Genomic DNA, 14476 nt, shown 5'->3' with positions numbered 1-14476 from the left:
AATGAGGATGAATTTATGCTCCCAGAACACAATTTTGTCAAACATACACAAATATGTTTTATAATTAAAATTATAAAACTATTATTAGTAATATCATACTCTATGTCCAAATGTGAGGCATATAATCCACTAAAGTTGGACTAGCAGGAGCAGAATGAGATGAGAGGTTATTTTGGCGATGGAGATTAAGGCAGGGGCTTTTTGTCATTTGTGCGAGACAAGCCATTCATTCATCCATCCAGTTCACAGCCAAAAAAAAGGCTGGTCCCAGAAATTAGCAGTTTCAGCTCAGCAGCAAAGTCGTCGGGCTGTGAAGGCAGAGAGAAATTGACTAATTAGCAATGCGCACTAAAACTTGACGGTTCTCTCTATAACAGCGAGGGAAGACTCGGGTTTTCTCCCCCTTTCTCTTTTCTTTCTTCCATAGATGTTTGAAATCGCAGTCATTTACGCTCGACAGTTTTTACAATAGCCTTGAGCCATAATTTTGCGAGTCTCTCCAGCATCCATACCCCTGCATGGTCTCTCTCCACTGGCCATGCACGACCGTTTCTCTCCCCAACCGTGGATTTCCTATTACTCTCGTTACGACTCACTGAGCCCCAGGCCCAAGGATAATGATGTGTTGTTTCTTGGTAGCATAATTTGTCACACGTATATTTCTTCTTCTTCTTCTCTTGCAGAAAGCACAGCTCCCTCTCACACACTCACACACTTCTTGTTAATTCAGAAGAACAAATGATCAACGCCAACAAATAACCTGAAATAGTGACTTTATGAGTGAGAATCAATAATTATTCTGTGGCAGCGACCATAGACTTTTAAAGGAAAGAAACACATCTAAAGAAAAAGGAGAACAAAGAAAAATCAAGTGAGATTATTGGGAACCTGAAGCTTTTTACAAGCTCGTAATCAGGTAAGTTTGGCTTGATCTGAAGCAAGCTGCTCACATCATTTAGTTGTGACAGGCGCTTTAGAGAATGTGGCGACTACGAAGCAAGGTAGTACAGGACGCTTATATCAAGTTTACAAAAATGTTTCATGTAGTAAATGCATTTTTAGCGTTGTTTAACTACATACACATGTGCATGTTTCATTTATATTGTTGAATTGCTACACTGAATGAATCATTTCCGATACTCATGTCTGAATAGTCGTAACTCAGGTAAAAGGGGAAAAAGCTTCCGCACCGAGCACAGTGATGTCGGCTGTGTGAGGGGACAAACTAATTGCTTTTGTATCACTCCGTGCGTGCATTTGTGGATGTGTAAATTTGATCATTGTGAGAGTGCAGCAAGATAAGAGGAGAACGATAAGTGTTAGCTGAATGCTGCATATTATCTTTGCATAGGGGTTGCCTTTCCCTTATTCAACAACTTAAATTGCGTTATCAAAGAGAAGGCGCTGCAGCATCTCCTCTCATAGTTTGTTTTGGCAATGCGCGTCAAACCGCAGCGTCAATTGAAATGATCTTGTCTTGAAAGAATGCAAATAGCAATTGAATGGCACATTCTTGGGACAATACGTTTTTATTTTCTCTTGTCTTCCGACATGAGCCAAAGCAAAGTTGAAATGATAGCCAACCGGACCGAACTATATTGTTCATTGCAGAATAGTATCGGCGGGAGCAGCATGATGGTTTACCGGTTCGATCGGATGCATATTCATTTAACTAACCATTATGATCGGTATAACGTGAAGGTATTAGAGACAATTCCCTCCTGACTGTGATGATGATATCATGTTATTTTATTCATAGATAAATGGTCTAGATGTAGGCTAAATGGCTTGCATGGTGTATTTGTTGCCTAGGTGAAGTCATGTCCAGATCGGGTGATAGAACATCCACCTTTGACCCTACACACAGTGACACCCTGCTGCACGGGCTCAACCTGCTATGGAGAAAACAGCTTTTCTGTGATGTGACTCTCACTGCCCAAGGACAGCAGTTCCACTGCCACAAAGCAGTGCTGGCGTCCTGCTCTCAGTATTTCAGGTGTCTCTTTTCCAGCAGTCATATGCTCAACAACGAGGGGACCAACAACAACAAGGACCAGGGGAGCAGTGGTACCCCATCTTCCTCCCCTGATGACAAGCTGATGGCAAGCACCCGGTCCATCAACAACCTGGTCCTCCAAGGCTGCTCCTCCATCGGACTACGGCTAGTGCTGGAGTACCTGTACACTGCCAACGTCACTCTCTCTCTGGACACTGTGGAAGAGGTGCTCTCAGTAAGCAAGATCCTTAATGTCCCCCAGATCACCAAGCTCAGCGTGCAGTTCCTCAACGACCAGATCTCTGTACAGAACTACAAGCAGATCTGCAAGATCGCAGCACTGCACGGCTTGGAAGAGACCAAGAAGCTGGCCAACAAGTACCTGGTGGAGGATGTGCTGCTGCTGAACTTTGAGGAGATGTGCGCCATGCTGGATGCTCTGCCGCCCCCGGTGGAGTCAGAGCTGGCCCTCTTCCAGATGTCTGTGCTGTGGCTGGAGCATGACCGGGAGACTCGCATGCACTACGCCCCGGACCTGATGAAGAGGCTGCGCTTCGCCCTCATCCCGGCCCCGGAGCTGGTGGAGAGGGTGCAGTCGGTTGACTTCATGAGGAGTGACCCAGTGTGCCAGAAGCTGCTGATGGATGCCATGAACTACCACCTGATGCCCTTCAGACAGCACTGCAGGCAGACCACAGCCAGCAAGTGAGGATGTACACACACACACACACACACACACACACACACACACACACACACACACACACACACACACACACACACACACACACATAAGGTTGGTAAAGATACTACCTTGTACACTTGGATATGGTTAGGGTTAGTGAGGATGCTTTAGAATGGTCTAATCTACCTTATTTTCCATACCATCTCACACTATAAATGTGTTAATGCTCAGTACATTTTTTTAAGTGCTGAAAAGATGGAGAAACATAACTTCAGTCAATAGGAAGATAGTTGAACAGTACATTCAGGCATTTCTTCCAAAATACGAGTTATCACATTATTCCCCAAAATATATAGGTCACTTATAATTAAACATAGACACACTTGTCAAACATATTACAGAAGAGCACATGAAAACTGCTATTAAAATAACCTGGGTAGATATAACCTATAAATACATAACCTATACATTTTTGAATAGCTTGACAAGAGCAAGGAAACAATTCATGGATTATAGATTTGTAGATCTGGGTGATCCATACCGAGAATGGCTGCTTTGTCTGCCTTACCTACAGTACAACCATGGCTTGTCATGGTGTGTTCATCATGATCAGCATTTTCGAGACAGTTAATGGACAGGAGTTGCCAGGAAGATGATTGATTGGTGGTGCTTGAAGCTGCTGTTGTTTACAGCAAACACCTTAGTTAAAAACCTCTTGAAACACCGGAGTTTGTATTATAACTCTGAAATATTATGGAGCAATTTTGACTGTTACATTTGTTGAACATTATCTTCTTAATTCAGAAACAGTAGGCTTTATGATTGGAAAACTAATCTCACAGTATTGGAGAAAATATAAATAAACAATTATCTTGCACTTGTGGTGTATAATGTATTTACCAGAGTAATTTATAGCATGGTTCATTTCCTTATTTATTTCTCACAATATCTTTATGGAGCACACTACTGTTTCCCTATCTAATGGAAATCAAAGAAAAAGTTATGAGCAATGGAGAGGACCTGCATGTCCTGTAACATGTTGCCATGCCTAGTAGTCTCCTTAGTGAGATGTCCATACATGGGTCCAAATGCAGCACGGATCTAGGATCTAAACTTCTCATATTAATATCACATGCCACTGTTTCTCTCCCCTCAATTCATCAGCATTATCTATGTCCAGTGGTCATTTGCATATGAGAATAACCCCAAAAACACATGAGTGGGCCATTATCCAAATGGATGCACTGAGACGGTGGTCATTTAGTCATCAAAAATAACAATACAAATGTCTGGAATTAATGGCCAATGTTGTTAAAACGACTGTTACTTTGTGGTTAGTTGTTTAATTGCATTGAACTTCATTCAAAACAAGATGACTGGACGCAATGCACAGTAAAGTTTGTGGCTCGGCTATTTCACAAACAAACCCCCAGAACTCAGGAATATGTTGAACAATTGGTTCAGAACTGCCACATGGAGAGTCTTCACCAATGGAATAGCCATATTGATCTACTCTACTGTATATTGCCCAGTCATATCTGCGTCCCTGTATGTCACCCTTTAGAAAAGTCTGATGACTTCACACCTAATTGAACAGATATCTTTACGGGTTAAACCCCCTTTGGACAGAACGCATATGAAAAGCAAGCAGGTTCATTTTTTCACATCAATTCAGAGACAAACAGTTGTGATGTTACAAAGTCTAGTTACTCTGTTATTACAATGTTATTAAAATAGATACAGTGTTCAGGTTAATACACAATGCTGTTAAGATGTTACTACTATGATCTACATAGCTCATATAGTGTTGGCCAATAAGGAAGTGTCTACATGATGGGGAACATTATTTTGTTATCTAAATCTTTCATATAGGATATGCTACAGTTCAATGACTTCCAACACAATGAAGTTGTAGTGATCAGTTGCAGTTGGCTTGGTGCTATAATGGAAAATCTTGTATTTTTGTTTGATGTTGGTGGTTGTTTTATTTAATCTATATCAGTTATGTAATCTTTGTGTTTCCTACCTCTTATCCACACACTTCAAACCCCCTCCACCCCAACCCCAACCCCATCCAAACCCCAACCCCTCCACACCCACTTTACTCCAGGATTCGTTCCAATAAGAGGATGCTGTTGCTGGTGGGTGGCTTGCCTCCTGGACCTGATCGACTCCCCAGTAATCTGGTCCAGTACTATGATGACGAGAAGAAGACATGGAAGATCCTCACTAGTGAGTAGTAGCGCCGTCTTTTACCTGGATCTTCTTCTGTTATAAGCGTCAAATTAATCAACATTCTATCAACGTCATATTTTATATTTTGTTGAACATCAATCGTTTTTTTGGGATGATTTCACAAAAGGTCATACACAGTTTATGTCTCATTTTAACCAGATTTCAACCCACGAATCAACAATAGGATTTCAAGGGTTGGTTTATTTCAAGTTTAATGTTACGAGGCTTTACCTTCAGCACAAATACATTTTCTGGTAAAATGAGGGAAGAAGGAAGAAGTTCCTCAAATTCCTAGAGGTAATGGTGTATTACTAGCACTTTTAGTACGTTTTTAATCAGAGCGTGACTTTACAGGCACACCACCATGGCATGGAGTTTCCCTTGTTTTTGCTGAAATCTCCTGGCAAAGACGCATGGCCAGATTTATAGTCATCTAACGACATAGTGGCGTGTAGATTAACATTATAGAATGACATGTTACTGTCCAATATATTAAGATGCATTATTATTGAATATTGAGTATGCCAGATAGATAGTAGAGAGATAATGAGAAAAGAAACATCCCTCCAAGCTAATAAAACCATTTTGGTTTTTGGACATGCATCGACAACTTGAAAAACCTTGCAAAGCTAAAAGCACACTTTGTGGATATTCTTTGCCCAATAACTTACAGATGTAGGATCTTAATTTGAGCCAGTTTGCTACAGCTTGAAAATAATCCTGCAGCAACAGGAAATGTGAATTATTATCTGGATTATAATTAATGGGCATTTTTGTAGGGGTTGACACGTTTCGTTAGGGAAGTGGAAATTAGGAAATTTAGAAGTCTTTTTAAACCTTGAATACACTGCAAGTTTGCATTTCCTGATGTGCAACAAAATAGTCAACAAAGTAACCCTTTACACTCATACAGATTGAAAATGGAAGATTTGGGTACTGATAAAACGGCTAAATTGGAACGCAGTGGCTGTAAAGTAACATACTATACATGATGTCAGAGCTCTGTCCTTGTGCTTCACAGCACTGACAGCTATTCTGAACTTGAGCACCTAGCGCGACAAGAAGTTGCCCTCATTGGGCAAATTTAGCTAATTATTTGATGTCTGAGTGAGGGAAATGCTGTAAAGTAAGAGGACTCAATGTATTTTGAAAGATGACTCATTGAGGATTATAATAAATACTGCTTTAATGTCACACATGCAAGCCAAACACCTGTGAGTCCAAATGTGCACTTGTCATATACAGTGTCAACGTTTATGATCATTATGTTCGATGTACATGAAGTCATACCCTGGGTTGTTCTGAAGAGACTGAGCCTATTTTTGTTTATTGTGAAGAACATGTGTCGGGCCACACACACCTGAATGCACACGACTCCTTTCTATGTGCACCAAAATGACAATATGTTTCTCTGAAATGCCTTGTGGAGGCCTAACACTGTAAGATCGTATTTTATAACTTAACTAGTCATATTGGCATTAGAAGAGGCTTTCAAATGATGTCCACCTGAACCAGCTAGAGATTTATAATGGACCGTTTTTTGGATTGCGTGAACAACACCAGTAGTTGTGTGATGGTGGAGATGCAGGGTTGTGTTCCAAACAAAACAACTACAAGTGTGCTTGCTCTAGTTCCTCAACGGCACAGCTAGGAGAGCTCAAAAAGCACCTTATAGTTGAAGATTGTTGTTTGAGTCATAAAAATGCATTGAAATGACTTAGGAACTGTGAACACTTTGGAGGGGTGTGTCCACTTGGAGACAACAACAAAAATAAGTGTAATTTTTGTGTCTTGTGTTGCACCTACCCCACATTCTCCAGGAATAGTCTTATCATGTTACTGAATGTATCCAGAGTATTTTCAGTTTTCGTTATGATCAAATGCGGCGAAAAGTACAGTAAATGTAAAAGGCACATAAAATCAACAGTCTGGATGTTGGATTCAGTCTTGTGCCAGGTTGTTTTCTAACCTTTGGTGTAATAATTTCCCCATAATCTGCAAACTGTTCCCTTTCAATTGCTACCATAGTTATACATTTTCATATTTCTTCTATAAGGAACATTTCAATGTAGCCCTGTCCATAAGGCCAATTCCCACGAGTGTAAAGGGTTAAGATCCTACATCTGTAATGCTTCTGCAAATACAAAGAACAAGCTTTCTATTACACTACTTGCCTCAAGATATAGTGTACTATGCTCTCTCTCCCACCTGTCTATGTTGACCTTTTGAGAGACACCACTATATTCTTGCCAATTTCCAAAGGTCAAACAAGTGCTAATGGAAAACCTTATCTGTCCTTTGCATCATCATCATCTGTGTCCATATTGAGTTGTTGTCCTCTGGCCTGGCAGGGAGCATCTCTCACTAATGTCGCTCCATTCATACATATTACCCACTGGTCTACCTCCCTACTGTCATCTCCTAGACCCTGTACACTCTATTCTCCCAATACAATACAACTTTATTGTCCATTTGTCAGAACTGCTCTCAATCACTCCCATTCAACACACTAACAACACTTGTCTCACACATGCCCATAGTTATTTCTGGTCCTGGTCTGATATTGCCAGTGTCATGTACCATGATACCATTTCAACACATACCATCTGTAGCTAGACAGAATTGTAGCAGTGGTTCCAAATACTATGCACCTGTCTGCTGTCTGTCAACACTCAACAAGCTACATTTCTGCTCTGTTATCATTAGTGTCACATTAATGGTATTTTAACATTTCCTCTTGATTTTGTCAGCCATGTTACCAGAACAGGCATGCATACACAACGACTTTCAGCCTCATTGATATTTCAGTATTGACATTTTTCTCATTAAAGCTCATTGGTATAAAGTGTAACAACCAAAAGGTCAATGGGGATTTCCATTATTCAAAACTAAAAGTTAACACTCAAATGGTCCGTGTCCGTGTGGAAGGACAAAACTGCAAAATCATCCCCTTAACGTAACACATCGATAACCACCTGATGTAGCTGCTACACAATGGATGTGGAATAGAGGATGATTAACATTCAATCATAACTTTTCAATGAGGCGAAGCCTGAGAGGGATAGCGTTTGATTAAGACATTTATCAACACAATTTAGGGAGAGTCTGATCCCTCTTGTCGCGTCAGATCACTGCAGCTCGTCTGTTCTAGAAACTAGAGGAACTCTTGCTTGCCATCTAGTGTACCTATCGCACCGTGAGGAAGCAGGGAGGAGAAGGAAGACAAAGACATTGGCTCAGTTAAAGTAGTGACTCTGTCCACCGCTGCCTGATTCTACAGTACCTGAGCCAACCTGGCATTAACACCTCGTGGCTTCAAAAATCCATCTTGATCTAAGCACAGTACTGAACAAAAGGATGCCATGTGGTGGGATGCAACACTAACGATGCTAGATGGCTGTAGTAACGCAACGTTAATTGGTGCAGTTGCCGTGGAGTCATTCAGTCGACCCCAACCAAGTGTGTTTCTATGCTGAGGTGTCTGACTCCCTCTAGTGAACCTGAGAGCTTACTGTAAAGCCAAGGCAAGGCCAATTCTAAGGGATTGGGTTTCTGCCACATAGTGGTTTTACAGTTTCGGCTCCAGTGGTAAATATGGAACAGTTTAAATGTATTTTGATATCAACATCTATTAACATCATGATCCCTGATTTAGAGATAGATCTTATTTATTTTCAGGCTGTAATGTACAAGACTATCAGAATAGGAGTAAAACGAATAAATTAGCAAACTTGAACGTAAGTTATGGACAGTAAAAACATCGTTCTGAGTCTATTTACCCTTAATACCATCTCATTTACCCTCAGTGGAGTGCAATGTTTTTTTTTACAGTATCAGATGTTGTTTACTAAGAGCAGAAATCACAACACAACAAAAATAACCACTCGTTCAAATCTCTTAACATCTACTAAATGATAACATTAAGGCATGTGAACGAAATCTACCACCTACACCCTTTTGCCAGTGTGGTGCACTGAAGTCAGGGAGTAGAATCCACTTCCCTCAAGATAATGCTGTTAGTCCTCCTATCTACCGTATCTGAGGCTCTCCACCTTCAATGGAAGACCTCTGCTTGTCACACACCCTTATTGAAGATTAAGCTGTGTAAGTCAGTATCTGTCTGAGATAGACTCCCCTCTATGAGAGGAAGACCCCTGCATGTCAGCCAGCCACAGCTTTTGAAATTGCAGAGCTGAGGAGAGGAGAGGCCAATCGGAAAGAAATGAGATTCAAGGCTGTCTAATTTTACAGCAACTGCAATCCATCAGACTAGCGTGGAGGTGACGGTGGAAATGACGGATGGAGACAGACAGGTGGGCTTTACCATGCCACTGATTTACGCTCATAAGCCCATGCATGGTGCGGGCCTCTAGATTTATTGAGTGAACATGATCATGTTCATTATGACTGTCACCTAAGACCGTTTCTCTCCGTCTCAACGGGGGTCACTTTAGCAGGGGAAGATGGAGTGGAGAGAGGGAGAGAGGGATAAGGAGGTTCACCTAGACACACAGTAAACAGGCAGGGAGACTTCACCACCACCGGGTGGTTGGGAGTGTTTGGCCTTCATGCAGTGTGTTGTCGAATGTGAAACAACATCAATTGTCTGAATACTGGATTAAAATAAATTGTTTTGATTCTTTTGGTTGATTTTGTGCTAGTTTGGAGTGCAAGTATCTTTGTTTGGAGTGCAAGTATCTTTGTTTGGAGTGCAAGTATCTTTGTTTGGAGTGCAAGTATCTTTGTTTGGAGTGCAAGTATCTTTGTTTGGAGTGCAAGTTACTGCTCTTTCACACACAGTATAGAGTTTTTACTGGATGTCAAGTTGTGACATGGTGAGGTAGAACCCAGGAGCAGAGAAGAGAACCAGACAAGGAACCAGTGCTTTAGGAAAAAATGTAAATACTTTACTGGAAAACGTTCAACAGAAGGTACAAAGTAAAACTGGGAAAACAACCAACACTAAGAGTGGAACTCACTCAGGAGACAACGCACACAGCAAACAAATCAATCTTCTGCGAAGGGAGACAGAAAACATACCTCTCTTTAAAGTAAATAATAATTAGTAACAAAAACACCTGTCATTATAGTCTCTAGGGCGCCCTCTGGTGACAGGTGGAACCATGACACCACCATTCTGTGTCCTGCCTCAGCCACTTTCTGACATCCTCCACTGTTGTCTTGTGTCTCCCAGTAATGCCTTACAACAGTGCCCATCACTGTGTGGTGGAGGTGGAGAACTTCATACTACTGCTGGGTGGAGAGGACCAGTGGAACCCCAATGGTAACATCACTACTGATACTACTACTAATGCCAATACTTATACTAATACAAAAAAAGTATTAATTTATATATAGTATTTAAATTCATAATTCACATTTTAGAAAGGAAGTGGCCATATTAACTGTTTATGGATCTTGATTCTGACATGTATTTTGCAGGAAAGCACAGCACTAATCATGTCAGCCGGTATGATCCACGATTTAACAGTTGGATACAACTTCCGCCTATGCAGGAAAGGTAAGTCAATGCAAACAAAATTGACAAAATAATGCAATACAAATAGATGTGGGAATTATTGTACTGATTATTAACACTGAATTATTGCAGGTTCTGAATGTTCTAACCATTCCATATAAATAGCTTAGTGGTTAGAGCAGTTAGGGTCAGTAACTAAAGGTTGCTGATTCTAATACCTGAGCCGACAAGGTAAAAAAATCTACCAATGTGCTCTTGTGCAAGGCACTTAACCATCATTTGCTCCAGGGGCGCCTTACTACTATGGCTGATACTGTAAAACATCACATTTCACAGCACCTATCCTGTGTATGTGACAATAAAACATATTTGTTTATTGTTTTTTTTACATACAGAGGTTATACCTGAGTTGTAACTTTGTCCAACAAGGCATCCACCACCCACACACACACACACACACACACACACACACACACACACACACACACACACACACACACACACACACACACACACACACACACACACACACACACACTGTCCTGGTTGTTTTAATGATGTTGTCTGGTTGACACATCCTCCTCAGGAGAGCCAGTTTCTTTGCCTGCTGCCTGGATAAGCACCTGTATGTGATTGGTGGGAGGAACGAGTCAGGCTACCTCTCCAGTGTGGAATCCTATAACCTGGAGACTAACGAGTGGAACTACGTGTCCTCCCTGCCCCAGCCCCTAGCCGCACACGCTGGAGCAGTGCACAATGGGAAAATATATATCTCAGGTCAGACCTCACTCATTTTATTTAACCTTCATTTTAATAGGTTGTCCTATTGAGGTCAAAATACCTATTTTACAAGGGAGACCTCACAGATCATCTCAATGGAAATAAGTTCATATTGAAAATGCAAAGCTGAAAAATGACTAACTCAGACACAGTAAAAATGAACTGAAAAAATCTATTGATCTGGAGTATTGTGATTAGTGCAGGACCGCTAAATATCACCTATCAATGCATACATAGACTTGTTGATTTCCCTGCACACTTAGTCAGGATGTGTAAGAACCGACGCTGGAGATGAGAAGCAGGTACGGAGAGAGAACATTTAATATAGCACAGACATGGAACAGGGCAGGAACAGCGTCAGAACTGGGGAACACAACGACATACGACAATCTATGCTGAAGCGGGGAACAGAGCTGGGGAACAGACAGATATAGGGGAGGTAAGCAGAGTGATGGGTCAATTGATCCTGATGTAATAATAACATCTTTATGTGTGTGTCTGCTATACCACTATAGGTGGAGTCCATAATGGAGAATATGTTTCCTGGCTGTATTGCTACGACTCCATCATGGATGTGTGGGCCAGGAAACAGGATATGAACACAAAGAGAGCCATTCATGCCCTGGCTGGGATGAATGACCGCCTCTACACTATTGGGGGCAACCATCTGAAAGGTAAAGACTGGCATGTCTCAGCTACTCCATTTTTTGCACTTAGCCACATGAATGAATGTGGAGTAGAAGATGGAACCTCTGAAAACTAGTATATTCTCTATATTCTCAGGGATGCTGTCCACTAATGCTCAATTGGATTCAATAGCTTGACCCATAAAGCCATATGACCCCTCTAGCTTGTCCTCAGTTGAGCATTATTCTAGGAATATTGCAGTGTGGGAAATCACAATGAGGGTTCCTCATCGTGTTTCCTTTCTGCTGTGCTCAGGTTTCTCTCACCTGGACGTAATGCTGGTGGAGTGTTATGACCCCAAAGCGGACCAGTGGAACATCCTCCAGACACCAATCCTGGAGGGACGCAGTGGCCCCGGCTGTTGCATCCTGGACAACAGCATCTTCCTAGTGGGAGGATACAGCTGGAGCATGGTAAAGGCTAATTTCACTATCTTTATCCTACGTTAACGCTTATCCTAGGTTTAGTTGAATTGCTATACAGTATGTATGATTGTGTGTGAGTATGAAGTTGTATTTTCTTGTTTTAAAAGCACAATAGCTTAGGGTATGTAGGCCTACAGTATGGGTTTAGGAATACCAACAACCTGGTGGCTAGATTAGTTTCAGTCCTGATAGAGATGGCCATAGGTGGTACACCGTGAAATACCTTTAAATGACCTTGAAACACCTTTGAAAAACCTCATAGACACATGCCCATGTATGAATTAATATAATAACGATGTCTCAACTGCTGTATTGCAGGGAGCCTACAAGTCTTCCACCATCTGCTTTAGCCCAGAGAAGGGGACCTGGACAGAGCTGGAGGGAGAGGTGGCAGAGCCTTTAGCAGGCCCATCCTGCTCCACTGTCACACTGCCTGCCTGTCTGCCCTTCAACAAATAACACATCACTAGGTACGACAGAGTAGCAGGAGAAGTAGGTGAGGAAGAGAATGGGGAGATGGAGTGATGGTGGAAAGGACCATCGATAAACGAACAGTTGTTAACACATTTTGTCATGAAGTACTCCAATCAGCCGATGGGATGTGTAGAAATTATTTTTTTACTGGTTTGACAAAAGAGCACTTTCGTTATTATTGCCTACTGAAGGTTTGAAAAAATAAGTTATCATGTATTTCCTGTATTTAAAACCCCATCTGTGTTGAACTTCTTCCAGACAATGGACACATTTCATATCAGATTTTTCTTGAATCGATAGTAAGTGTTTTTGGCTTATCTTGATATAACTAGCACGCATAGTGTTGAACTGAATTGTTATAGCTTTCAAAAATCCATTTGTATCTTGTTATTAGTAGGAGACATCAATCAAAAACAGAATAATTGCCACTGGAAACTGTCTGTCAAACAAATCACACTGAAACGGAACTCTGGTTAATTCCCACTGGGCACAGAGGTCAGTTCAACGTCTAGTTTTGATTTACATTTGGTTGAGTTGTCAACTAACTTTAATTCAACGTGAAATCAACACAACATTTCACAATGTCATTGGATTTAGGGTTAAAAAGTACGAAATAACCTTACGCTGATGACTTTTTGCTAATCGAATTAGTTTTCCACGTTAACTCAAAGTCATCACATTGATTTTTGGGGTTGAAATGACATGGAAACAACTTTGATTCAACCAGTTTGCCCAGTGGGTATGCTCATCTTTTAACAACCAAAATCATGATTCTGTGTACAGTATATTGTAAAGCAGAGACATACTAACAGTTGATCTGCTTGTTAGATCGTTGCCATACTGTACACGTGGCAAAGGAATCATTCTCCCTTCAAGCTGCAAGCAAGAACAATTTTTACATTCAAAATCTATTCTGGTCTTTGTAAAAACGGCACTAATAACTGATATGATTATTTAAGGGTGGTACAATCAAATGATTATTATTTATTGCTAGCAATTGATATACATAGGTAGCAATGTTAACTGAGTGATAAGGTGGGTTTTCTGTTGTTTTGCGTTCAATGTTACCTGTTAATGTTTAACAGAGCCTATTTCCAGAGATCACAATTCCCCTCAAAAAGAATATATCCCATTTAAGATAAGGATAAAGAATACAGTGGTCCTTAATGCACTAATAGTGAACTTTAAAAACACTGTGTATAAGAATGGTTCACAAAACTAAAAGTTTGCTGAATTGTTGTTACCTTTAGTTATACTAAGTTCAGAAACATGATGAAAAGTGAATTCAACTGTCATGTATATATCTTACTCTTTTGTCTAAGTAAGTGGGCAAGGTCCACACTGACTATTGGGAACCTGTTGAAATACATATAGATAGGGTATGTTGATTTTCATTTTTGTAAATAATCGCTTGCAGTGGAAACATTTTTGTGCACTCAACCTGGGATTTATTCTCAAATCCTGTTATGTCCTTTGCATTTTAGAATATGAAAATAAAAAGGAAACTTGATGATTACAACCGTCTCTGAAGCTTGTTGCAGGTACTGCAAATACATCCAGTCAATAAACCCTCACTTTACATAGAACTTCCAGTATACAGTGCCTTGCAAAAGTATTCATCATTGTCATACGGTGGGTGTAGCTAGTGCATGGAAGTCAGGCGCAGGAGAGCAGAGATGAGTGAACAAAGAAGCACTTTACTGAGGCAATAGTAA

General features: G+C 40.8%; 1 protein-coding gene across 2 annotated transcripts; it reads left to right on the top strand.

Annotated features, from left to right (window-relative positions):
• Nucleotides 1–681: 681 nt before the first annotated feature.
• Nucleotides 682–14277, top strand: LOC139387228 (kelch-like protein 14). Of its 2 annotated transcripts, none has more exons than XM_071133326.1 (9): nucleotides 682–916; nucleotides 1813–2701; nucleotides 4792–4913; nucleotides 10111–10200; nucleotides 10359–10437; nucleotides 10982–11172; nucleotides 11691–11849; nucleotides 12118–12275; nucleotides 12606–14277. In XM_071133326.1, the coding sequence occupies exons 2-9, from the start codon at nucleotides 1821–1823 to the stop codon at nucleotides 12744–12746; spliced, it is 1821 nt and encodes a 606-aa protein (XP_070989427.1). In that variant the 5' UTR covers nucleotides 682–916; nucleotides 1813–1820; the 3' UTR covers nucleotides 12747–14277. The 2 variants fall into 2 exon arrangements, with proteins under 2 accessions (XP_070989427.1, XP_070989428.1); XM_071133327.1 differs by lacking the exon at nucleotides 682–916 and adding an exon at nucleotides 982–1001 and having other exon boundaries at nucleotides 12606–14271.
• The last annotated feature ends 199 nt before the right edge of the window (nucleotides 14278–14476 follow it).

Source organism: Oncorhynchus clarkii, chromosome 28 (assembly GCF_045791955.1).
Source record: "Oncorhynchus clarkii lewisi isolate Uvic-CL-2024 chromosome 28, UVic_Ocla_1.0, whole genome shotgun sequence".
NCBI classification, from domain to species: domain Eukaryota; kingdom Metazoa; phylum Chordata; class Actinopteri; order Salmoniformes; family Salmonidae; genus Oncorhynchus; species Oncorhynchus clarkii.
The sequence above is the reverse complement of the archived record's forward strand: the minus strand, read 5'-3'. Positions and strand labels throughout refer to the sequence as shown.

Excerpts from the sequence above, each read along its gene's own strand:
- LOC139387228 (XM_071133326.1), top strand. The coding sequence starts at position 1,821 with ATGTCCAGATCGGGTGATAGAACATCCACCTTTGACCCTACACACAGT. Across the intron at positions 10,438-10,981 it reads CTTCCGCCTATGCAGGAAAG|GAGAGCCAGTTTCTTTGCCT; the intron begins GTAAGTCAATGC and ends CATCCTCCTCAG. Across the intron at positions 12,276-12,605 it reads GAGGATACAGCTGGAGCATG|GGAGCCTACAAGTCTTCCAC; the intron begins GTAAAGGCTAAT and ends GCTGTATTGCAG.